Below are 24,473 nucleotides of genomic sequence, written 5' to 3' on the forward strand. Positions count from 1 at the left end.
AATATCTGGGTACATTCTGAGTCATCTAACTCTTTAAGTATTTCATCCTTATTTTCTTATTTATTTATTTGTATTGTACTTGAAAAACGCATAACATGAGATCTACCCTCTTAACAAATTTTTAAGTGTACAGTGCAGTAGTGTTAACTACAAGCCCCTGTTGTATGGCAGATCCCTAGAACTCATTCATGCTGCATGACTAAAACTTTGTACCCATTGAACAGCAACTCCTCATTTCCCTCTCCCCCAGCTCCTGGCCACCAATCACCATTCTCCTCTCTGCTTCTGTAAGTTTGACTACTTTAGATACTTCATATAACCTTTTATTTTATAGGAAGTTATCATTAGAAGGAATTTTGTGATAATTTACATTCACATAATTAAAAAAAAAAAAAACAGGTGAAATGAACTCTCTATTATTCCTTGGAAAGTCAGCCATATTTGTTGTACATTAGGACGAGATTATTTTTCTAGGACTCTTTGAATTTGGTGTGGAAGACTTATTATTTTGTGTGTTACCACTCACATGTAAAATATTTTCATTAGATTGCTTCTAACATGAACTGTAGATATATCAGTAGGAAGCATGCTTATCTGCAATTCGGTCGTTTAACTCTATGAGAAGTTAGTAAAAATGGAAAACTTTTAGGGGATATCAAAATGCAAACTGGATAAATGGACTGATTTTTTTACACTTCAGGGAAACTTCACAAGTTCTCTTTTTCTCTTCCTTAATTCTTTCTTGGTTGTTGCCTCCCTGTGGCTTTTGTTAAATTGTGTAGTGACTCTCAACTAATATGAGAAAACATAATTTTGTGACCACATTTTGTAGAGGATGTATCTTAAGATTTTCCCCCATCTCTTCTAGTTTTTTAAGTTCAACCATGCTAATTCTGCTAAATAGAAAAGGCACGTGGTTGATTTACATCAGTGAAACAGAAAATTCTCCCCTGTATAAAAACAGTATCTTGAGTTTGTTATTAATGACTTTTCTATAAACCCAGTGGTGCAATCCCCAATGGGCAACAACCCAGCAATGGAGAGGCTGGATACTGTTGACCACCATACTCTGTGGTGGGATTGGTGGAATGTAGTGAATCCCCTATTAGACAACCCAGCCTTTTTTTTTTTAAACAGAAAATCAGTGTGCTCTGCTGTCCTCCAAGGATTTCAAAGCCACAACACCTTCAGGTAATTTTATTCCCAAGGTGTGGTTATGTATTACCAAGTGAAAAGAAGCATGGAAGCTATGAGTTCTAATACCATTTTTCTGACTAACTTGAGGAATTTGGGGAGATGGTGCTGAGGTGCTTAGGGCTTTGTTTCTTCATTAATGAAATAAGTGTAATAATACTATTGATATGTCTCACACCATCATCCTGCAGCATAAATTTGAAATGACATATGCTTTCAATGGACTTTGCAAAGGAAAAATTGTTATATTGCACTTATTATTAACAAGTTTTGCATTCTGAATGCTATCTAGTTGAATTCATTTATATTCTCTCAGTGTAGGTTGAGAAATTACATTTGTTTTAAGATTGTCTATATTCTTTACTTATTTAATCTAATTATGAGCTCACTAACTCCATTTCTGTATTTTCTTAATTCTAACTATATGTATTGAAATGCAGTGTGAAAGCTAAAGCTTGAATCAGATGATTGACAACTCTAAAGAATGATTAATATTAATATGTTCCTTTCATTAATTCTTATAGCCTTAAGTTAGATCACTGTTTAAATTTGTATTTGTTAACACCAAGGTCAAGGGTTTGGATCCTCATGCTGGCCAGCTGCCAAAAAATAAAAAAATTCTTATTTGTTAAAATTATGAAATTAAAAGATTCTAATGAAATAAGTTTGTGTCTAGGAGTGGGCTTTTATCTCAGTTTTAAGAAACTATGTAATTTTTGGAGATTTTATTTAAAATTGCTTTTTAGTATACATAATTTCTTTGATTACCCTAAATGTTTATACTTTTAAAATAAGCTGCTTATCTCATTTAAAATAAAAAGTGGGTGATCCTTTGAGATATTCCGAATGGCAGCATATTGAAATTGGTAGGTGAGACTAAAATAGTTCTTCTGAATACATTTGTTATATAAAGATTGTTTTGTCAGTGAGGTTTGGGATCTCCGCCATATCATTCAACCACACACTATCCAAACTACTTTATATGTGTAAACATGTAATTCAAAGCCAGATAACATAGTTTTACATTATTGCTAATGTAACTTAGGTCTTCTCCTTTTCCTCAAAGACAATCATTGTTCTTGTTAAGCTGGCAAAGATGTTAAAGGGACACGTGATAATGATCTTGGTCCTTTTCATTTCATGTTCACATGCATTATTTTATTTAATCAGCACAGCAACCCATTGAACATGTTGTGATGTTTCATAACAAATCAAGTATTGGCTTTTTACCCATGATTTGTCTTTTCATATCTTGAGGAATCTCTTAATGTTCATTGTCAACCAAAACATAAGAAATCACATACTTAAAGTATAAATACCCACTATTGATCAGATAAATAGAACTGTTTCAAATCAAGAGTACATTTTTGGTGTTTTGGTTCTCAGATAATCATTAATGTTTATTGTTCATTTCTGATAACTTATGGAGTAGAAGGGAGAAGAACACATATTTGCTCCATTTTCTTTTAAAGTTAATACTGTTAAATGATGGGAGTGAAATCCACATTCACTGCAAGTGTTTCTTATCTATAGGTTTCTAGCTTCTGTACCAGGAATGTAACTTTGTTTTACCCTTTCTCTTGAAGTAGGTTTAGGTCTTCAAAATCTTTTTTTCCCCATCTGTGAGAAACATAGGTAGTATTGATGTGATCTTTTCCTAATAAATGTTTGTTTTGATGAAATGGAATTTTATTGCATTGATTTAACTATGAAATAATCAATTTGAAGACCGCAAGTAGTTTCTTAAAGATGTTAAGTTATGAAATTGGAAATGCACAATTTAAAACAAAAGTTGCCTAATCACGAATAGGCCTAGGAAATGAAAGGTGTGTCAGCCTTTGGTTAAGAAAATTAACTGAGAAGTAATTGTCTTCCTTACATGAATATTTAATTACTTATCAGGGAAAGGGGCTCTAGTTATGTAGCCCTTGGCAATTGCTGTGTCCTTTGTAGACTTGGCAAGAAGTATTTGCAAATCAGTTTTTACCAGTGACCTCAAACCACTGTTGCTAAAGTAGGTTTCTCAGTGGTATATTCTTCTAGCATTTTCTCCCCTCTCTGATGAGATCTTTACAATTTAGTCAGCCTTAAACACTGCTTACTTTGTGCTACCTACTCCCTTCTTCAAACTTTCAGGAAACCCTCTTACCTGTAGTAAGTCCACACCTCTTTTTTTTTTTTTCCTTTTTGTCTTTTTTACTGACTGGTAACAGGATCGCAACCCTCGGTGTTGCGCCTGCACCGCACTCAGCCAGTGAGCGGGAACTGGTCTCCACATGGGATCCGAACCCTCGGCGGGAGCGCCGCCGCGCTCCCAAGCGGCGCACTCTCCAGTGCGCCACCGGGCCAGCCCATGGTCCACACCTCTTGATATTCATAAGAAGTTGAGCTCAGTGTGTCCTGTTATTATCATTCATTCGATCCAGTTAGGTTGATTAATTTAACTGATACTTAATGAGTGCCTGCTTAGTGCCAGGTAATGTTCTAGATACTGGAGATCAGCTGTGAGTGAATAAGGCTTACAAAGTGTCTGCTTCCGTGGTGTTTATTTGCTAGAGAGGGATGAGAGACTATAAATTAATAAACATGGGAATATAGTAATGTTGACACTTACCGAGATACTAAGTATTAGAATGCAGCCAGGCTTCCTTTAGCTTCCCTCCCTTTTCCAGTAAACTTCTTTATCACTGTCTTTGATTTGAATATGAGTTCCAATATGAGTTCACTGGCTAGCTGTGTGACCATAGGCAAATTACTTATCCACTCTATTTCTCAATTTATACTATAATAAGGGGTGTATTAAGAGAAAACTTGGGGTTCTTGTAAAAATTAAATAAGTTAAACCCACATGTACTTAAGATATTGCTTGATATATAGTTAAGACTCAATAAAAATAAGCTATTTAAAGATTTTTCCTATTAAGATGTTCCTGCAAATAGAAGTGTATAAAGATTAACGATGCCCAGCACAGAATTATATGAAAGTCATGTACTCAGTTGTCTAATAGAATACTTCTATCTTGATTATGTTAAATTGAGGAAAAAATATATCTAAGGTAACCTAAATTTATTAAATTTTCTGCTGCTTTATGGCGTATGTTAAGTGTACATTAGTATCTTACCCAGTTAGTTCATCATGATCAGAGTGGACTTATTATTCTGTCGACTTTAAATCATCTCATATATTAATATAAAAATTGGCACACTCTGTGCTGATGAGCCTCAGTGCATATTTAGGGATTTCTCCATTTCCCCTTCTCTCTAAAAACATAATGAGCTAAATTTACTTTTGAAGCTTCTTCCAATTCTACAGTTCTATGAATGGCTCTCATATATCTCACTGTTTCTCTGTTCCTACTGATAGCTGTTTAAATTATCCCTATTATCACTGAGGCAATCTCTTAATTTTATTTTCCTCTCACCAGTCTCTTTGGCCTTCCAGTCTGTCATACACATTACTACTGGATTAATAGTCTTAGAATAATCCTTCCATAATCTATCTTGCTCAAGAAAACACATTCGCTCCCTTCTGCCCAAAGAGTCAAATACAGCCCAGCTTGCCCTTCTTCATAATTAAGTGTCTGTGTTTTTTATCACTACTGCTGATATGAGAATCTCCTTCTCAACGTATGCTCTTCTAGAATGGTAAGCCAGTGTTATTACAGTTCTTTGTTTTCATCTGTTCATAACAGGCTCATTCCTCTACCCACACTTTTAAGTTTGTTCCTATTCTCTCTGTACCCCTTGTCCTTCCCACTTCGTAGACAAACATGTACTTATTTTCCAGGAAGGTTTAGCTCAAGTTTTACATCTTCCATGACTTTTTTTTTATTAGTTTATGACATACCTTTCCCTAAGATATAGAGGTTGACTATTACATTTCTGTATTAATGATGTAAGGGTTTATGTATACCTTTAAAACCATTAAAATTTTCAATAAGACTATGTAATATTGCTGATTATAAAGAATGTGCTTAGTAAACAATTGTTTTCTTGGTAAGTTTTAAGGAAGAACCTTTTTATATGTGAATTTACCCTCCATTTAATGGCTTTCCCTTTGGTTTTATAGAGGCTGCAAGTCGGGCCATAGTCCAGTTCCTAGAGATCAATCAGAGTGAAGAAGCCAGTAGAGGCTGGATGCTTCTGACAACAATTAATTTGTTAGCATCCTCTGGTCAGGTGAGTTCTTGATCTTCATGTTTGATAACCTCTTTTTGTATCCTTTCTTGGGATTTTGTTATTAAATTTGTCATTGTATCTAAATAAGATATCGTAATTGTTTATGTTCTAACTCTTCTAAAACATTATTTCATGCTTCTCACAACATCTCTGGGAAGAGCTGGTTATTTTATATACTTTACTCATGAGCAAATGCATGGCTTAGTGCAGAGTTTTCCATCTTTGTCATGTCATAACACATAGAATGTGGTACCATTTGTACAGCATGCTGGGCAAAGATGGACAACTTTTGGCTGGAGGCAATTAGCCCAGCAACTTTGGGTCCATTGGACCTAGCCCAACACTTCTGTAACCAATTTTAGGGGAACTCTGACTTATTCATTTAAGGCCACTTAGCTAATAAGGAATAAATGACCTTTAAAATACTTTTACATTTTTCTAATTTTTATGGAAAATAAAGACACACTGACCTTTTCAGGATGATATGTATTCCTTTCTCACTTGATTGATTCTGCAGATTGCTTTTTATTTTCTCTAAATCAACTTTAAGTGTCTGTCATGACATATGTTGTATGTACTAATTAATAAGCCATTTAGGTACCTGATTTTTGGCCTTCTGTGTTTTGGGGATGAAGGAGGTTTATTCACAGTCACCTTTGAAAATTCTGTTATTGAATGATGTGAGGTGTTTGAAAATCCATTTTAATTTAGGCAACAGACGTTTGTAAGATTGGTGCTGACTTTGATAGATGATTCTGTTCTGGATTTTAGAAGGTTGAATAAACCTCCTTTTACAAACTATAGTGACTGGTGGCAGCAGAAATAATGCTTACTTCCTAGTATCAACATCCTGAAACTACTCATTAGCCCAAAGTAATTAACACTTGGATTTTTTCCTTGGAATGAATGGTCTGTTTCCCTTTTCTGTTTGCTGTTTTTCGGTTGGGTTTTTTGTTTGTTTTTGTATTTTTACCCAGGAATCAGTGTGACCACCTTGTCCTGATTTTCCTGGGACTTGCCAAATTTTAACATAGAAAGTTCTACATCACAGGAAACTTCAGTTTCAGGCAAATGGGGATGGATGGTTGGTCACCCTAAATAATCTTCAGATAGTCCTAAATTACACATTGTTTTTATGTATCTGTGACTATACTTGATGACTAACAAAATGCCAATTCTATTTGCTGTTGATGCTAGGTATCTATAAATGCCTCTATGATACCATGCCAAAATTTGGTTTAGAATAGTGTATCTTTATATGCTATTACTTTAATATTTAAGTGTTTACTAATAATATGGAACTAATATTTAATATAAATATTTAATATTAATATATTTTAATTGCAATATTTCCATTTTATTCATATTTTCTGTAGATGCTCTATCTCTCCTTCTCAATTGTGAGCAGACCATGTTCTACCATGATACCTAACACATAGTAGAAACTCAGTAAATGTTGATTAATTTAAACATGCACAGAATAGATGGACTTAAAAGTATAAGAAGAAAATCAGGAGAAAATCACTTGAAAGAAAATGTTGCCAAATACAACTTTGGATGCCAAGTTATACTTTAAATTTATCAGTAATGAGATGAAAATGAAAAATCATGCCACTTTGCTTAATTGGGAAGGAAAAGCTAGTAAAAATCTAACTGGAAAAAGAAACATTTGTTTTCTTTCTTTCTTCTTTTTGGCAGCTTGCCAGTAATGGGATCCCAACCCTTGACCTTGGTGTTACCAGCACCACACTCTCCCAAGTGAGCTAACTGGTGGCCCCAAAAGAAACATCAAAGGAAAATTCATTGTTAGTTCTGAATTGCCTTTTTTGTTTGAGTGCCATTTTCTGCTGGCAACAGCGAGATATGGATATGACTAAAACATGGTCCTGATTCAACATGTGGATGGCGGAGATGAAGCAGAGAAATTTAATACCATAAAATACAATAATGGGGTATACGTAGTGCTATGGAAATAGAAATGTGAGAGTTAAACATTTTGGAGGTGAGGGTAGGAGTGAAGATGAGAATTAAGGAAAGTTTGAGACATTGCAGATGTTTCAGTGTGTTAGATGTGTAGCAGCATGTGGTGTTGAGAAATAATACAGTGTAAGTGGATAGAACAGAGGACTTAGAGTATTTGAAGGAGGAAATGATACTGGATATATAGAAAGGGGCCAGATCGTGTAAGTGATTGTTTTTGAGACTCTATCCTCTCTGTCACCTTGCTGCCACATTAGTTCAGGCTCAGTCTCTCAGGGTTTTATGTATTAGCTTCCTAGTTACTCCTACCTTCTGGCTCTCTATATTTAACTTATGATTTATAGTAACACCAGCTAACTTTCTGAAGTCTAGTTCTATCACTTTTTTGTATGTAAAATGTCACTGGGTCTCCACTGCCCACAAAATAAAAGTCAGACTAGAATCAAGACCATTTTCCTAGGTCACTGAGTATACATACTGTGGACAACTTAACCAGCTCTCTGTCCCAGAGTAGTGTATGTGAGTGATGAGCCTCAACTGCTCCATTTGTAAAATAAGGGTCACACAGTGATAGCATTTGTCTTGTAGGGTTAACTTGAGGAATAGACAAAATAATTTTTATAAACTGCTTAGCCTTTTATGCCTGTTATATAATAAATACTAATTAAAGGTAAGCCATTATTATTGTAGCTTTTCAGGAGTCAGCAATTTTGGAATCTGTGGTTCCTCAAACATACTGTATCATATGGCCTAACCTCCTATATGTATATTCCAGGTAGTCTTTCCATTCTTATTTTAATTTCTTACACTTTTCTATTTCATTTCTGGCAGTATGGGTCATTCTCCTTTATATTAACCAGTATGCACTAGCATTGTTAGATGTAAGAGATTAAATCATAGGTACTTAGGGGTCTGCAACTGCTAGTAGACTGTGGTCTTCTGAAGGGCAGGGCTGCTTTGACTTTGTATGACCAGCCCCCAGCACACAGCCTGACATACCCTAGGCACTCAGTAAATGTTTCATGAGAAAGTAAATGAACTAATCAACTAATGATGCCAACCTGTTGATCTCCAGTGAGGTAAAACTCTATATTCCAAACCGCACCATGGAAAATTTTTATAATTATTATATCATACTTCTGAACAATATTGAAATGTTTACTATGAGAAGTCTAGAATTTCTTCCTCTGGAAATCTTTAAAAGCAATAGAGATGTATTTGTGTCAGTGATGACTATGTCTCTCAAGTTTCCTTCCAGCCCCAAGAAGGTACAATAAGAATAAATATAAAAATGATAGTAAAGCAACTACTAATATACAATTTAGTGCTTAATGTCTCTGTATTTATCATTGTATATACCATCATACTAAACCTAAGAAAATGTACCATTCTACCTATTTTATAAGAGAGAAAAGTGGGGCCCAGGGAAGTTAAGTAGTTTGTCCAAGTCCATTGTTATTAAGCGCCTTTTCTTCTAAATCCTAAAGCTTATGGTCTTAGAAACATGCTGCTTCTTGGTAAATAAATATCAAATTTAATAAATAACTTACTATATAACAAACATACCAATCTCAATATTTGATTAATGCAAATTCGTACAAATGGGAAATTTAGTATTTCTCAGTATAGAATCATTTTTTAATTCCTATATGCATTTAAAAAGTTATCTTGATTGTATAATTTTCTGGCTTAACATTTGTTAAGCAGGGCTGGCTGTTGGCTCATGGTGCTGATAACAGCAAGATCAAGGATTCAGGTCCCTGTACCAGCCAGCCACCAAAAACAAAACAAAAGAAAACAAAAAAACAAAATTGTGAATTGTTCCACTATGCCAATTATAGTTATGTCTGTCTGTCTGTCTATTCACTTATTTATTGGTTTGTTTTCCAGAAAACCGTGGACTGCATGACAACGATGTCAGTGCCTTCCACCCTGGTTAAATGTTTATATCTGTTTTTTGACCTTCCACATGTGCCTGAGGCAGTTGGAGGTGCACAGAATGAGCTACCTCTAGCAGAACGTCGAGGACTACTCCAGAAAGTTTTTGTACAGGTATGGAGGTGATATTTGCCTGGTCATCTACATAGCCCTATTTAAAGTGAAATGGGTGCACTCCTTAAATAGGTGATCTACCTATATCATTTTTTATAGTATCTCATTCTTTTTATCTCATATAATTGTCACATTTCTTGTATATGCAGAAGGAATATTGAAATCTTTTTTTCAAGAATATTTGAGTGAGGCATTAGCAAGTTTGTTTCTCTGAACAGATCCAACTATTAAGATTACATTTGGTGTATCAATAACATCTCTAAAAGGAACTAAACAAGGAAAACTTTTTTGACAATCATATTAAGATTTGAGTAATCTTTGTCATAATGTCAAGAAATTCTATGTTTAATTGCTGTTTTTATACAGGAAGCCCTAGCCTATAAATATTTAACTTATAAAGCCAGTTTGTTTTAGTGGCTACTGCCACCTCCTCTGCCCGCTGCCTGTAAAGCTCTTCTTTCCCACTGTTACCACTGTCCTTTTAATAGCATTGTGGGTTGACAAAGGTTTAATAGACCTTTGTTAGGTAGCCTGTGAATATAGTCATTGTGTATGATATCCTTTCTTGGGGGGAAATTTTCAAAATAAGCAACTGACAAACATTCAGAGTACAATGTGTCCATGGGCCTATCTAATATTGTATAAAAAACACATATTTGACAAACAAAGGCAAATCCTTTATGATTCCCCTTATATGAGGTATCTAAAGTAGTCAAATAATTAGAACAAAATGTAGAGTGCTGGTTGCTAGGGACTAAAGGGAAGGGAAAAAAAGGGAATTATTGTTCAGTGGGTATAGTGTTTCAGTTTTGCAAGATGAGAAAGTTCTAGAGATCTGTTGCACAATAATGTGCATATAATTAACACTATTGTACACTTAAAATGGTTAAGATGGTAAATTTTCTCTTATGAGTTTTTTACCACAGTAGAAGTAAAACACAGTGATAACAATAATGCTTTTGTGTATAGCTTTTATGTAACTTAAAAGGCAGAGGGAGAGAGTACACCTAGGGATACAAAGTGGAATGGGGGAGAGTAGTTGGGATAATTGGGTGGGGGACACAGGGTATAATCGTAATTTTTGGTAATGGGCATGCTGCCGGTATGGATCTGGCCATCACATCTTGGGCATGAGTGGTGACAATCAGCTTTGTACCCCATGAATATTCATAACCAATAAAAAATAAATAAAGATACCTGGGGAAGAGTGTTTCAGGAAATTGAAATAGCAAGTACAAATTCCCTGAGGCAGGTGTCTGATTAGCCACAGCTAGGAGGTACGTGTGGCTGGGATGGACGGAGCAATGAGAGATGAGAGGAAAATGTAGCCAAGCCAGAAAATGTATGGCCTCACAGGACTTTGTAAGAATTCCAGCTTTTACTTGGAGTAAGAATTCTTCGGAATTCCATGAGCAGAGGAGTGACATGGTCTGACTTGTGATCATACTGGTTGCTGTGTTGAGAGTAAACTGTAGGGAGCAAGCAGGGAAGCAGGGAGATCATTAGGAAGATCAGTCATCATTATCAAACAAACAAAGCCCACCTGTATTCTCTCACCTGTCCTGGTGGGTACAATATCATGGGAACCTGAAAAGATTTTGTTAGTGTCGATGAATGACGTTAGCCTGGGAGAGAGTTGCCATTCCCTTTAGGTATGCCCCAAACTTCCCAAACAGGAAATCAAGATGTGTCTCCAGGAAACAGTCCCCTGGAGAGTCACTTAGCAGGAAGATGGAGAATGATCTTTGTGTAAGTGCATAGCTGGTGAGGAGCTGGGTGATAGGGAAAAAATAAGAAAGTGTGTTTAAATTAGAATCCACCTCACAAGTGGAAACTAGTTAAATGTAGTCAGTTAAAAAAAATAAAAGCAGATTTCTCAACTGTAAAATGAAAATGATATCCACCTAAAGGGCTTTTGTGAGGCTTAAATGAAATAATACGTAAAGCTGTGGTCCTTTGCTTGGCACATAGTAAACATTAGATAAAAATACCTGTGGTTGCTGCTGTTGCCAGGAGAATAGGAAGAGAATAGAGAAGACAGTGCATATGCAGTAGGTAAGGTAGAGCTGTGCACAAATAATGGTTGCATGCTTACCTGATGTTACTGGAGTCTTTACTGCAAGAATGACTCTGCTTTGTAGAGGTGCTGATGATGAAAGGACAGGAGAGAGGGAGACAAAGGCAGCTTTAGAAAGGAAAAGACTGGGATTTTCAGATAAAATATTAAATCCAAAATTATTTATTGATCACTTGTTTTATTAAATACTTTTGTGCTTGTGATTAACATCTCTTATCTCATATAATTTGCAAGGCAACCCAATGACTTCAGAGCTTTTGTTTGTCCTCGACATGATTGTGTGAGCAAACGGAGAAATAGGATTAGAATTCAAGTTTATCTGACTCCGGAATTAGATTGGATGAGAAAAGCAAAGGGCATAAATGAAGCAGTGAATCACATAGGAATTAAAGCTGCTTGAAAACATTGCTGATGAATGTAGTGGATTAGTCTTTGCTGATTTGAATAGCAGTCCCATATCAATAAAGACTTTCTAAAGAAATAATTAATGCCTTAGGCAATAATGGAAGCTGCATTTTATACTTCTAATACCCAAGTAAGCATAGCAAAATTTTCTTTTAAAACTTAAATTTTTTTCCTATGTTTGAAAGCATTGGGTGCTGACATTCAAAGAATGTGGGACTCATTTTAGCATACTGGAATCTTTGAATGTTAAGTCCAACCAGAACTCAAAAGATGATTTAAATCAAACTTCTCATTTACAATTGTGGAAACTGATATCCATGTATATGATCCACAGCAGGTAAGTTGCAGTGATGGGAACCAGCTCTCCTAACACCTAGTCAGTGCATCACATCCTTTGTTTTAGTTCCTCATCACGAGCTAGATATTGGTTTTTTGTTTTTGTTTTTTTCTTAAAAGATGACTGGTAAGGGGATCTCAACCCTTGGCTTGGTGGTGTCAGCACCACGCTCACCCAGTGAGCTAACCGGCCATCCCTATATGGGATCCGAACCCTTGGCCAATTGTGGAAACTGATATCCATGTATATGATCCACAGCAGGTAAGTTGCAGTGATGGGAACCAGCTCTCCTAACACCTAGTCAGTGCATCACATCCTTTGTTTTAGTTCCTCATCACGAGCTAGATATTGGTTTTTTGTTTTTGTTTTTTTCTTAAAAGATGACTGGTAAGGGGATCTCAACCCTTGGCTTGGTGGTGTCAGCACCACGCTCACCCAGTGAGCTAACCGGCCATCCCTATATGGGATCCGAACCCGTGGCGTTGGTGTTATCAGCACCACACTCTCCCAAGTGAGCCACGGGCCGGCCCAAGATATTGTTTTCATCATTTTGTCTAGAAACTGATTGAGACAAGCTTAATAAATGTTTTATGATAGATGAAATCCCTATGTTTGTATTATGTGACAGATGGTTTCTTGGAACCTTAGCAGTTGGTACTGCTTCATGCAGGCATTCATTTTCTGTTGATGTGGCCAATTATTGCTCTTCCACACTTGGTTGGACTTTGTTGCGGGATCCCTACAAAAAGAGGTGGTTAGTGTAGTGGCAGAAAGGAATAAGAAGTAGACTCTTCACTTTTCTAGTCTATAAAATGAAAGGATTATACTAGATTATTTGTAAGAATCGTTTTGCCCATAGAAATTAAGAACCAATTATCGTAGGAGTCAACAAATTCAAGGAATCATTAAATCCTTTTTTTTTTTTTTTAGAGCAGAGATTTGATTTGGAAAATAGCATTCTATTATTTTGGGGTTTGTTTTCTATGTTACAAATTAGAGAAATGATATCTGTCTCTCTAATCACATAGGGCAGTGTCAGAAACAACAAAAAGCATAATCAAAAATAAACCCCTTTGAGAATATACCTTTTTGTTGCATTTAACTATCTGTGTTCACGTATGGGAAAAGATACACATATTACACATGTTAACAGTCACTACCCAGCAATTTCTCTAGGCATTGCAGGGTGGAACATGTTTACTGATTTTATTAATATTTTGTTGTTTTTCTGAATTCTTAATCTGTTTTTTTCTTCCTGATATTTGCCAGCTACGAATTAGAAAGCTTATATCTAAGCAAGTTTTTATATTAAACGAAATAGGAAAAGGAAGATCTAGCTTTCTCGGATAAAACATATTTCAAGTACCTCTTTCTATTTAGCAGTTTTCCCACTGATTTTGAATTACCCAAATTTCATAAAGCACTCTTCTTTCAAGAGCATAATATGATTTCATAAATTATAGTTATTTTATTTATATTATGTATATTTTCAAAGTATTTAGATGAGAAAATTTAGCACAGAGAAGAAAAGTTAACTTTTCCTGATACTGATCTAAGATTAGAAGGAAGAGTCCATTGAGGGTAGAGACCATCGCTGAATCACCCAATAGGCTCTTAATGCTGTGAGCTCTTATGGAGTGTGTATTTTGCCAATCACAGTTAAGGAAAACATTTGTATTCTAGAGTTTAAGAAGTCTTGAGTTTTCTTTAAAAGCCAGACTTTAGAAAGTTTTTGGCAATTAGATATAATTAAAGGCTACTTCGAAATTAAGATGATTTATATTATTCTAATATCCCCTTTTACTTGTGTAGAAAAGTGAAACAATTTCAAAATACCTTTACTTTTAAAGATTTATTTTTACTTTCTCATCTCCCTAAAATTGTCCTTTTTAGAAAAGAAAATTATATTTCATCTGTGACAAACTAAGAATTAAAGAACTAACTTAGAAAAATAAAATGTTGATGTTGAAAGGTAATGCTGTTTTAGCCTGTTTCAAGCAAAGGTATGCAAAGATTATGGTAAAGAGAGGATAGTAAATGCTTTTTAAAAAATAAGCTGATATAAGTACAGCTGGTTTACTTTCTTAACATGTACTTCTAAATTGTAGGGGTATTTTTTTAATGTTACCTAAGTTAGAGTACTAATCATTGTGTTTTTAATAACACTGCTCAATGCTCAATCTAAACTTTTTAGTGATATTCAGATCTAGTCCTTTTCTAGCTCTTTTCTTCCCTCAACCATTTATTTACTTATATACGCTCTTGTTTCTTAGATCTTAGTGAAACTCTGCAGTTTTGTTTCTCCGGCCGAGGAGCTGGCTCAAAAAGATGATCTCCAGCTTTTATTTAGTGCAATAACCTCGTGGTGCCCTCCGTATAACCTGCCTTGGAGGAAGAGTGCTGGAGAAGTCCTTATGACCATATCCCGTCACGGTCTTAGTGTCAATGTAGTGAAGTATATTCATGGTGAATATCTCTTTATATCTCCTTATATTTTGTGTTCGAAATCTTTTCCACTTTTCTCTTCTTTGTTTGATGACAGATTTACTTTTATCTCTCAGTTTTACAAAGATTGTTCTTTAAATTATAAAATAAATTGTTCAGGAGAAAAAAAAATTATTTTTTTATTTGTGGGGCATTTCAAATGTAAGAAATTCTCATAAATTCTGAACGATGGATATCTACAAGAGTTAAAATAATTTCATTGTTGTGTGAATGCTTAGTCATAATGTCATAGTTAGTCTGTTCTCTCTTTTTTTTTACTGATGAAAGAAAAAAGTTTTTTTGAAATGCTGCAATTACCAGTCTTTCTGAAGATATTTCATAAGTAGCTATGTAATAATCTGTCCAATGTAGCATATATGGAATTAGGTAGATTCTTTATCAGCACTAAGGAGAAATTATCTGGTTAACTCATATATGGTATACAACTATCCTTGAAAATGTCTATACAGGAGATAATTGCCTTAGCATCTCAAGTAGTCCACTTATTTAATACATATATATTATTGTACTGAAATGCTTTCAAAATAATTAATACAACTATTTGTTCACTTGCCATTATTAAAAGATATATAAGAAACCTGGTACCTAATATATGAGTCAGTCATTAAATGGTTTTTTCTTCTATTCCTGTGTTAAATCTTCTTAGCTTTTGTTATGTGACACTGTTTCTTTATACAGATAATTTTTACTAAAGATAAGAGAGGTAAAGTCTTCTCTGAAATGGCACAAATCCTCAAAGTCAATGATAGCATATAACTGTATTTTAAACTAGTAATATATAGTACAAACATAATTCTAAAAATTTTATTTCTTGAAGTATTTTTGTATCTCATTGGTTTATATTCACTCTAATTTGAACTTTTAATTAATTATTGGATTTTTCTTCTTAAACTTAGAAGATAGTTTTTTGTGTTTATCTTCTTACAATATCAATATAAAAGATCAAAAATATCATTTGGCAGTAGCCAATCATTTTGTTTAATGATAAAACATTAAAATATATTGTAAAATCTATAATTAATGTCAACTTTATGAACCTGTCTCTGTATTATCTTTTGTTCACTACTTAGAGGCAGGACTTCCCCAATGAATTCAAATCTTATATTTACTTTTAGAATTTGTAACATTTATCTCATAGTATTTTGCAGATATGTTAAAATTTAATGTTTCATTAAACCAGTTAAGAATGAAGAAAATTTTCTTTAAGCAGTTGACATAAATGATACATACTTATTTAATTCTTTATTCTTACAGAAAAAGAATGTTTATCTACCTGTGTTCAAAATATGCAGCAATCAGATGACCTGTCTCCCCTAGAAATTGTTGAAATGTTTGCTGGGCTTTCTTGTTTCCTCAAAGATTCCAGTGATGTGTCCCAAACACTTTTGGATGATTTTCGGATATGGCAAGGATATAATTTTCTTTGTGATCTCTTGCTTAGGTAAAACCCCACAATTTAAGAACATATTTTAAATGTTTACTCAGTCTTTCTTATCAATAAAAACAATGTGCTTTGGGTTATAGGAAAAAGAAATCAATGAAACACTTGTATAAAGTATACGTGGGTGTCCTCTTGGCTTTACTCCCTTCTTTTTATTCCCGCTCTGCCAACACAGTAGAAAAAGTGAATTTAGAATTAAATTGGGAAATGCAGGCCACAGACATGGTGGAATCAGAGGGTAGATATGAAGAATAAATCTGCTTTTCTTCAGTAGCTGAGGGAAAGGATGTTAGATGAACTAATTAACATCTTCCTAAAGTATAAACTCTTCTTGCTTAATTATATTTTGGTTATCCATTTTTTTTTTTTTTTTTTTTTTTTAGATGACCAGTAAGGGGATCTTAACCCTTGACTTGGTGTTGTCAGCACCCCGCTCACCCAGTGAGCAAACCGACCATCCCTATATGGGATCTGAACCCGTGGCCTTGGTGTTATCAGCACCACACTCTCCCGAGTGAGCCACAGGCTGGCCCTGGTTATCCATTTTTAGTACTATTTTTATTGTTTTTATTAATGTATTTTATAACAAGAATAATTATTGATTGAATGGGACCTTACAATATGTGTATAAAACAAATTACTCATTCCAGAAATGTTTCATTACTCCATTTTCCATTCCAAATGGTGCATTTATCTACATGGAAAATGGCTGGTTACAAATTTTAATAGGAAGAAGATACTCATTTTCCACCAGTTGTTCCTGAGCCATTAGTTATTTTTAAATCACTTGATCTATTGTAAGACAGCACTATTTTGTAAACTTCTTATTTCTAACACCAGTTTAACTCATTGTCACTAGTGAATATTAGGCAACCCTCAACATAATTTTGCATATACAATTTTTAAAAGATGGCATATGAAATTTGATGAAATAACCATCTCTCATTACCATTGGGGTGTTAATTGCTGCAATCTTTTGAGAGCACAGGTTGACAAGATATTATCAAGAGCCTCAAAGATGCTCATGCTCAACACAATAATTTTATTTATAGTTATTGATCCTAAAGATACAAATCCTAAATGTAGATAAGATTTTATGTATATTAGTGCTCTTGTATTCCACTAGCTGTCCCACCTTCCCCTCCCCAAGTCTGTGGTGGCTTTGCCATTAAAAGCATATCAATGGAGAGCTTATGCTGACATGGAGAAGCACATGTATACCACAGGTAAATGAAACAAAAAACAAAAAAGAACAGGTTATAAAATTCTGTATATGATATGAGAATAACTATTGTAAAAACTTTTCACATTAAAAGAGACAAATTTTAAAATATATTAGAATGTTAAAAGTGGTTGTCTCAGTTATGAGACCACGCATACTTTTTCTTTTTTCCTACTTTTGTGCATTTTTCAAGTTTATTTTAAAGATAGTAATTACTTCTATTGAGAGGAAAACCCCAATAAATCTTATTCTTTAAAAAAGATAATTTTTACACCCTATTTTGTGTTCTCAGTAAAGCCATGATCAAAAGATAATTCCCTAATGGACCCCAGTGTTCTTTCCAAAGGAGTTAAGATTGTTTTAAAAAATTGTTAGTCTCTTAGAACTTTAGTTAAATATACTCTGAGAGTACCAGAATTAATTTATGAAATTCTTAGAACTCTACCCAAGGAATTAATTTTTAAACATTATTAATAGAGAAGATGTCTTAGGAAAGAATGGTTGATAAGTTTTGGTTGTAAACAGTGAAACTTTATAACCTATAGGGAACTTGAAAGATCGTTTAATCTAATTCTTTTATTATATAGAGAGTTTCTACCAAAGATTAGTCATTTACCTAATATAACATTGCTAGAGACAAAATCAGGACTTAAATTACGCCTTCTAACTATTGGTAGGATTTTCTTTCAAACACATCATAATGTTTTATAATAAAATTCATAGATTTTTTTAAAAAGTATATTTCTATATAGGATAAATTGTAAGAAGAAACTTCCTAGAATATACATTTATTTACTGCACATAAAATTGAAAAATGCATTATTAAATTTGAGAACATAACAGATGAGAAAAATATCATTCTTTTTCTAGATTGGAGCAAGCAAAAGAGGCAGAATCCAAAGATGCCTTGAAAGATCTGGTTAATCTGATAACTTCTCTAACAACATATGGTGTCAATGAACTAAAGCCAGCTGGTATTACCACAGGGGCACCCTTTTTATTGCCTGGATTTGCAGTACCTCAACCTGCAGGCAAAGGTGAGTCTTTTTTTTTTTCCCCTCTCTATTCTGAGCTATTCAGAGAAATAGAGAAAGAATAAATTTATCTTACTTTGGTCATTCTTTATGTTACTTTTATAAAAGAAATATATTGGTTTTTGCTAAAGTTTGTGCTTTTTATGGTTTGTCTAGGTAAGAATGTCTTAGTGACAGTCTTTAGTCTAGCCGATCAAATACTTGAAAATAATATGATAAAATATCATAAAATCAAAAAATGAGATTTATATTATAGTATTTCATTTTAACATTGAAAAAATTTAATAATGCTTCTTTGAATTTTGACACTTCGCACATTTCTACTTTATATGGATGGTACTTAATTCACACTCTAATCTCTATACCTGTTAGATATATGAGGAAAGCCTGAGGTATAAATGATTATATTTTACTTAAAATTAAGCAAACCTGAGTGCAAAGAAGTTACATTTCATTTAGTCAGAGGATAAATTTTTATGGTCTGGATTTCCTAATATTTGGATCCTCATATCTAGTGATCTTATACTTAAGAAAAACTTATTTTGTGGTTAAGATATAGTTACATAAGAATGCAAGCTGATTTTATTGTTTATTTACTTTTTTTAAATGCACAGTAACTATTCCAAAAGAATCTGAGCCTTAAGGCCTTTAATAGTTTCTTTCTCAAGATTGTTACTTACTAAATATTCAATAGAGTCATGGTATTTTTATATAAAATTTAACTAGCAAAAAAATACCAACATATCTGGTTATTTAAATTTCACAGTACATATCTATGCATTTTATCATGTAGAAGTCAACAGTTTTTAAGTCAATGAGAATAGATGGAGTCATCAGACTCACTGTGATATAATGTACCCTCAGTGCATAGTTTGTATAAATGAGTCTCTGCAATAAGGGTGGTAGAAATCCACACATGATTGCCTGAGTGGTTCAAGGTTTCATTTTACTTAATTTTTAAGAAAAAATAGGGGTCTCTCATAAAACTTCTAATTTATAGATTCCACAGTTAACCCCTTCTGTGAGTTAATATAAAAATAACTCAGCAATGTACTTCCTATTTCATACTTTATTGTTTCATTTGGTTAATCTGAACTAGCTATTAGCTAATTCCAATAGTATAACTTTGTAATAAGAGAGTTAATACGGCAAAATTTATCTTCCACCTGTGTTATTGCCTGGTTTTGTCTCATCTATAACAGGGATAATAATTATATAACCTAGCACCTACTGAGGTTGTGAGAATCCAGTAACATAATGTCTATGTTACTACAAATGATTTGACTTGAGTTAGAATTTATGTGATCATGAGTGACCTAACCTTTCTAAACATCAATGTCTTCTTTAGAAAAACTGTCATAATATTCTATAAAATGAACGGGTCAAGTTATATCACTTTGAGTTTCCTGTATAATTCAAAATTATCTATTTCCCATGGACTATTTTGTATGGTCAGTGTAGGAACTAAAGGAGATAGCTATATTCCATATGGATGGAATGTGAAATATATCGTCTTTCTTTGTGTGTCCGTAGTATTGAGGTATAATTTGCATACATTAAAATCTATCTAAGTGTTGAATTTGATGAGTTTGGCAAACGTGTATGGTTGCGTAATCACCACCATAATCACAATATGGGCTCTTCCGGTCCTTCTAGAAAATTTTCTTACTCCCCTTGCAGTCATCCACCCCACCCCTTGCCCTGGCAACCACTAATCTGCTTTGGTTTTTCCCTTTCTAGAATTTTATTAACTGTAATTATACGGCATGTAGTTTTTCGTATCTGGATTGTTTTATTTAGAGTAATACTTTGGAGATTCGTTCATGTTACTGTATGTATCAGAAGTTTGATCCCTTTTAATGCTGGCTAGTATTTCATTGTTTGGATATCCCACAATTTATATATCCATTCACCAGTTGGCAGACATTTATTTGACTATCATGAATAATGCTGCTGTGGACATTCACATAAAACAAGTTCTTATGTACACATATGGTCATATGGTAAACATATGTTTAACTCTGAGAAACTGCCAAACTGTTTTCCAAATTTTGCTTTCCCATCCACAGCGAATGAAAGTTCCAGTTGCTTGGAATCTTCAGTGACACTCGGTATCGTTAGACTTTTCTTTTCTTTCTTTTTTTTTTTTTCCCCTTTTCCTTTTTGTCTTTTTTACTGACCGGTAACGGTATCGCAACCCTCGGAGTCGCGCCTGTACCGGGGACCGGCAATGGGATCGCAGCCCTCGGTGTTGCGCCCACACTGCGCTCAGCTAGTGAGCGGGAACCAGTCTCCACAGGGGATCCGAACCTTCGGCGGGAGCGCCGCCGCGCTCCCAAGCGGCACACTCTCCAGTGCGCCACCAGGCCGGCCCATCGTTAGACTTTTCTTTTCTTTCTTTTTTTTTTTTTCCCCTTTTCCTTTTTGTCTTTTTTACTGCCCGGTAACGGTATCGCAACCCTCGGAGTCGCGCCTGTACCGGGGACCGGCAATGGGGTCGCAGCCCTCGGTGTTGCGCCCACACTGCGCTCAGCTAGTGAGCGGGAACCAGTCTCCACAGGGGATCCGAACCTTCGGCGGGAGCGCCGCCGCGCTCCCAAGCGGCACACTCTCCAGTGCGCCACCAGGCCGGCCCATCGTTAGACTTTTCAATGTTAGACATTCTAGTGAGTCTGTAGTAGCATCTAATTGTTTTTTAATTTTTACTTTTCTAAATGACTAATGAAGATGAGCATCTTTTCATGTGCCTAGTTGCCATCTGTATCTCTCCTTTGGTTCAAATGTCTGTGCCCATTGTTTGATAGGTTGTTTTATTGGAGTTATAAGAATTCTTTAGATATTTTGGGTGAGTCCTTTACTAGTCCTTTATCCTTCATATTTTGTTCTCCTAGAGCATACTTGCCTTTTCTTAACAAAGTCTTTTGAAGAATGGAAGTTTTTAATTTTGATAATGTTTAATTCTTTTATTTTAAAATATTTTGTGGGTTCTTTTTTTCTCCTATTGATGAAATCTTTACCTGATCCAAATTCACTAAGATCTTCTCCAATGTTTTCTTTCTCCAGTGTTTCATATTTTACCTCCTACATTAAGGTCTATAATACATGTTAATTGTAATATAGGGTAGGAAGTAAGGATTTATTTTTCTGTATGGATATTCAAATATGCTAGGACCCTTTGTTGAAAAGACCGTATATGACCATGTATCTGGGACTCTTCTAAATTCTGTTTAATTGAACTATGTGTCTGTCCTTAAGCCAGCACAACACTGTCTTGATTACTGTATTTTTTATAGTAAGTCTCAAAATCAGGTCATTTAAGTTGTCCAGTTTTGTTCCTTCTTTTCAAGATCATTTTGGCTGTTTATTCTAGGCCCTTTAAACTTTCATTAAGTTTAATAATCATGTCAATTATCGGGGGGGGGAAAGAGCATGATGAGTTGTTGATTTTTCCTTTGAGGACATCTTCATGTTTTATTATCTGTAGGTAACCAAAAAACAGGCTTAGACAGACTCGTGGCCACTGGAAATAAAGATAAATCCTTGGTATATGCTATGTGTGGAATAAATTTATGAACTATCAACAAACAAATAAAAAACAAATTGAAATCATGTGCAGACTGAATATTTTTTAAAATCTCTGTATTTTTCAAAAATGCCCAAGCCAGGATTTCTAAGCAATGTTTCTAACCCATTTTTTATTTTTCCTCGTTCTGTGTTTGCCTCTTTCTAAAATTCAGCTTATTCTGTAAGGTTCTGCGTTATTTGGACAGTCTTGCAAAGTACTCCTAATAGTTGTGGACGTGGGACAATTTTTAGAGGCAAACATTTGTTTTCATGCACTTCAAGTGTAACTTTCTATGTCAATTTCTTTAAAATTATTGTCACTAATTTGCATCACAATAGCCAAGTATTAAGATTTTGGTTTTTTCCAATCGATGTGTTTGAAAATTAGAAGTTTAAAAGTATAACTAGTAGCTGTCCTTAAATCACTTTAACAAATGTTTATGTAAAGAAGTTGCACTTTTAGCTTGAAAACAAATTTCTAAACTAAAATTTATAGAAATTACAGTGTTGTAGTTATAGAGGAAAAATAGAAACTTAGAGAATTTTTTCCCTTCTATTTTCATGCTTTCTTTCTTGCTGGCTATCAGACCTGTAACTTCTTCAGCCTTGAAGTCTTTTCAAATTGAGAAGTAACTGTTCAGATAGCCTGGGTCATAACAGATAATAAAATGCATCATCACCAGTTTCCAAACTCTGAAGCCTTTATCTATATAGTATGCTTCTATTCTCCCTAAAACAGTCTAATCTTTCAATATATACTGTCCTTGAATTACAGTATTCATAATGATAAACTGAAGGCTTAATTAGTTAATTAAATGATTTGAAACTAAGGAAAAATAAGACCTCTTATGAAAACAGGGTATACTCTTAGTAAATAGTTAATAAATGTTACAATTCATTATATGTTTAAACGGACTAGTTTGTCATGATTAAAATATCACATAGCACCTACTTTTGTGTTCTTGTTTTCTATCGTAGGTCACAGTGTGAGAAACATCCAGGCCTTTGCAGTTCTTCAGAATGCATTTTTAAAAGCAAAAACCAGCTTCCTTGCCCAAATCATCCTTGATGCCATCACAAATATTTACATGGCTGACAATGCCAATTATTTCATCCTAGAGTCACAGCACACACTGTCACAGTTTGCGGAGAAGATTTCTAAACTCCCAGAAGTACAAAGCAAATACTTTGAGATGCTAGAGTTTGTTGTTTTTAGCTTAAATTATATCCCTTGTAAAGAACTTATTAGTGTTAGTATCCTCTTAAAATCTAGCTCTTCTTACCACTGTAGCATTATTGCAATGAAAACACTTCTTAAGTTTACAAGACATGACTACATATTTAAAGATGTGTTCAGGGAGGTGGGCCTTCTGGAGGTCATGGTAAACCTCTTGCATAAATATGCTGCCCTCCTGAAGGATCCAACTCAGGCACTAAATGAACAAGGTAAAGTATTTTCCATAATTTTATTTTTATTTGACAAAGGGATTTGGGAACGTTGTTTGTTCTTATTGTGCCTTTCATTTGGTTATTGATTTAAGTGACTTCCTAGTGTGTGTCATTGTGACATCCTAGTGAATACTTACCAGAGTGAACTGTTCATTCAACCTCTGTTAGGGAAGTGGGGAGGGGGAGCCTAGAATTATGTCATTGTAGTGGAAGAGAGTTTAAAGTAAAGTAAAAACTGAGGGAAAACATGTATGATCTACATGGTTAGTATCTACTATTTTCTTTTTTTTTTTTTTCCTTTTTGTCTTTTTTCATGACTGGCAACGGATCGCAACCCTCAGTGTCGCGCCCGTACCAGCCCGGGACCGGCAACGGGATCGCAACCCTCGGTGTTGCTCCCTGCACCTCGCTCAGCCAGTGAGCGGGAACCGGTCTGTAAGTGGGATCCGAACCCTCGGCGGGAGTGCCGCCACGCTTCCCAAGCGGCGCACTGTAGTAGTGCGCCACCGGGCCGGCCCATATCTACTATTTTCTGATTCTGAGAGGGAATTTTAAAAAGTTTCTGGAAATCATTAGAATTGTTATTAATTATAACTAATTATTGTTAAGTATAATTAAATATGTAGATGCCTGAAAATGTTTTTATTAAAACAGAGAGCAAATAAATATGTATTTAGTGATATTATGTACACACACGTATTATCATTAGGTACCTTTCTGATAAATCTGGTAAAAGTACAGTAGTATCTGGCAATTAGTAGGTATTCAGTTTGATGTATTAATACAAGTTGAATCGGTAGCACTATTCGTAAACTTTTCCTTTTCATCAAAATCTAGCATTCTTCTTTTGACCTTCTTGATAAGGAAAACCCTTGTAAGAAGGATACATTAACTTTGGCATTTTTGTTTTTAATATTTGTTACTTTCTATAGGCCGGCCCGTGGCTCACTCGGTAGAGTGCAGTGCTGATAACACCAAGGCGACAGGTTCGGATCCTATATAGGGATGGCTGGTTTGCTCACTGGCTGAGCGTGG

At 34.6% G+C, this 24,473-nt stretch overlaps 1 protein-coding gene across 2 annotated transcripts in view; it reads left to right on the forward strand.

Annotated features, from left to right (window-relative positions):
- Positions 1 to 24,473, forward strand: part of WDFY3 (WD repeat and FYVE domain containing 3) — a 212,592-nt gene that overhangs the window by 56,121 nt on the left and 131,998 nt on the right. For both annotated transcript variants that reach the window (XM_008573984.1, XM_008573985.1), the window contains exons 4-9: positions 5,263 to 5,372; positions 9,243 to 9,404; positions 14,497 to 14,689; positions 15,983 to 16,169; positions 18,262 to 18,428; positions 22,968 to 23,435. In XM_008573984.1, coding sequence (XP_008572206.1) covers positions 5,263 to 5,372; positions 9,243 to 9,404; positions 14,497 to 14,689; positions 15,983 to 16,169; positions 18,262 to 18,428; positions 22,968 to 23,435 — 1,287 coding nt within the window. The remainder of the gene's footprint in view (positions 1 to 5,262; positions 5,373 to 9,242; positions 9,405 to 14,496; positions 14,690 to 15,982; positions 16,170 to 18,261; positions 18,429 to 22,967; positions 23,436 to 24,473) is intronic.

Source organism: Galeopterus variegatus, unplaced genomic scaffold, assembly GCF_000696425.1.
Source record: "Galeopterus variegatus unplaced genomic scaffold, G_variegatus-3.0.2 Scaffold980, whole genome shotgun sequence".
In the NCBI taxonomy this organism is placed as follows: Eukaryota; Metazoa; Chordata; class Mammalia; order Dermoptera; family Cynocephalidae; genus Galeopterus; species Galeopterus variegatus.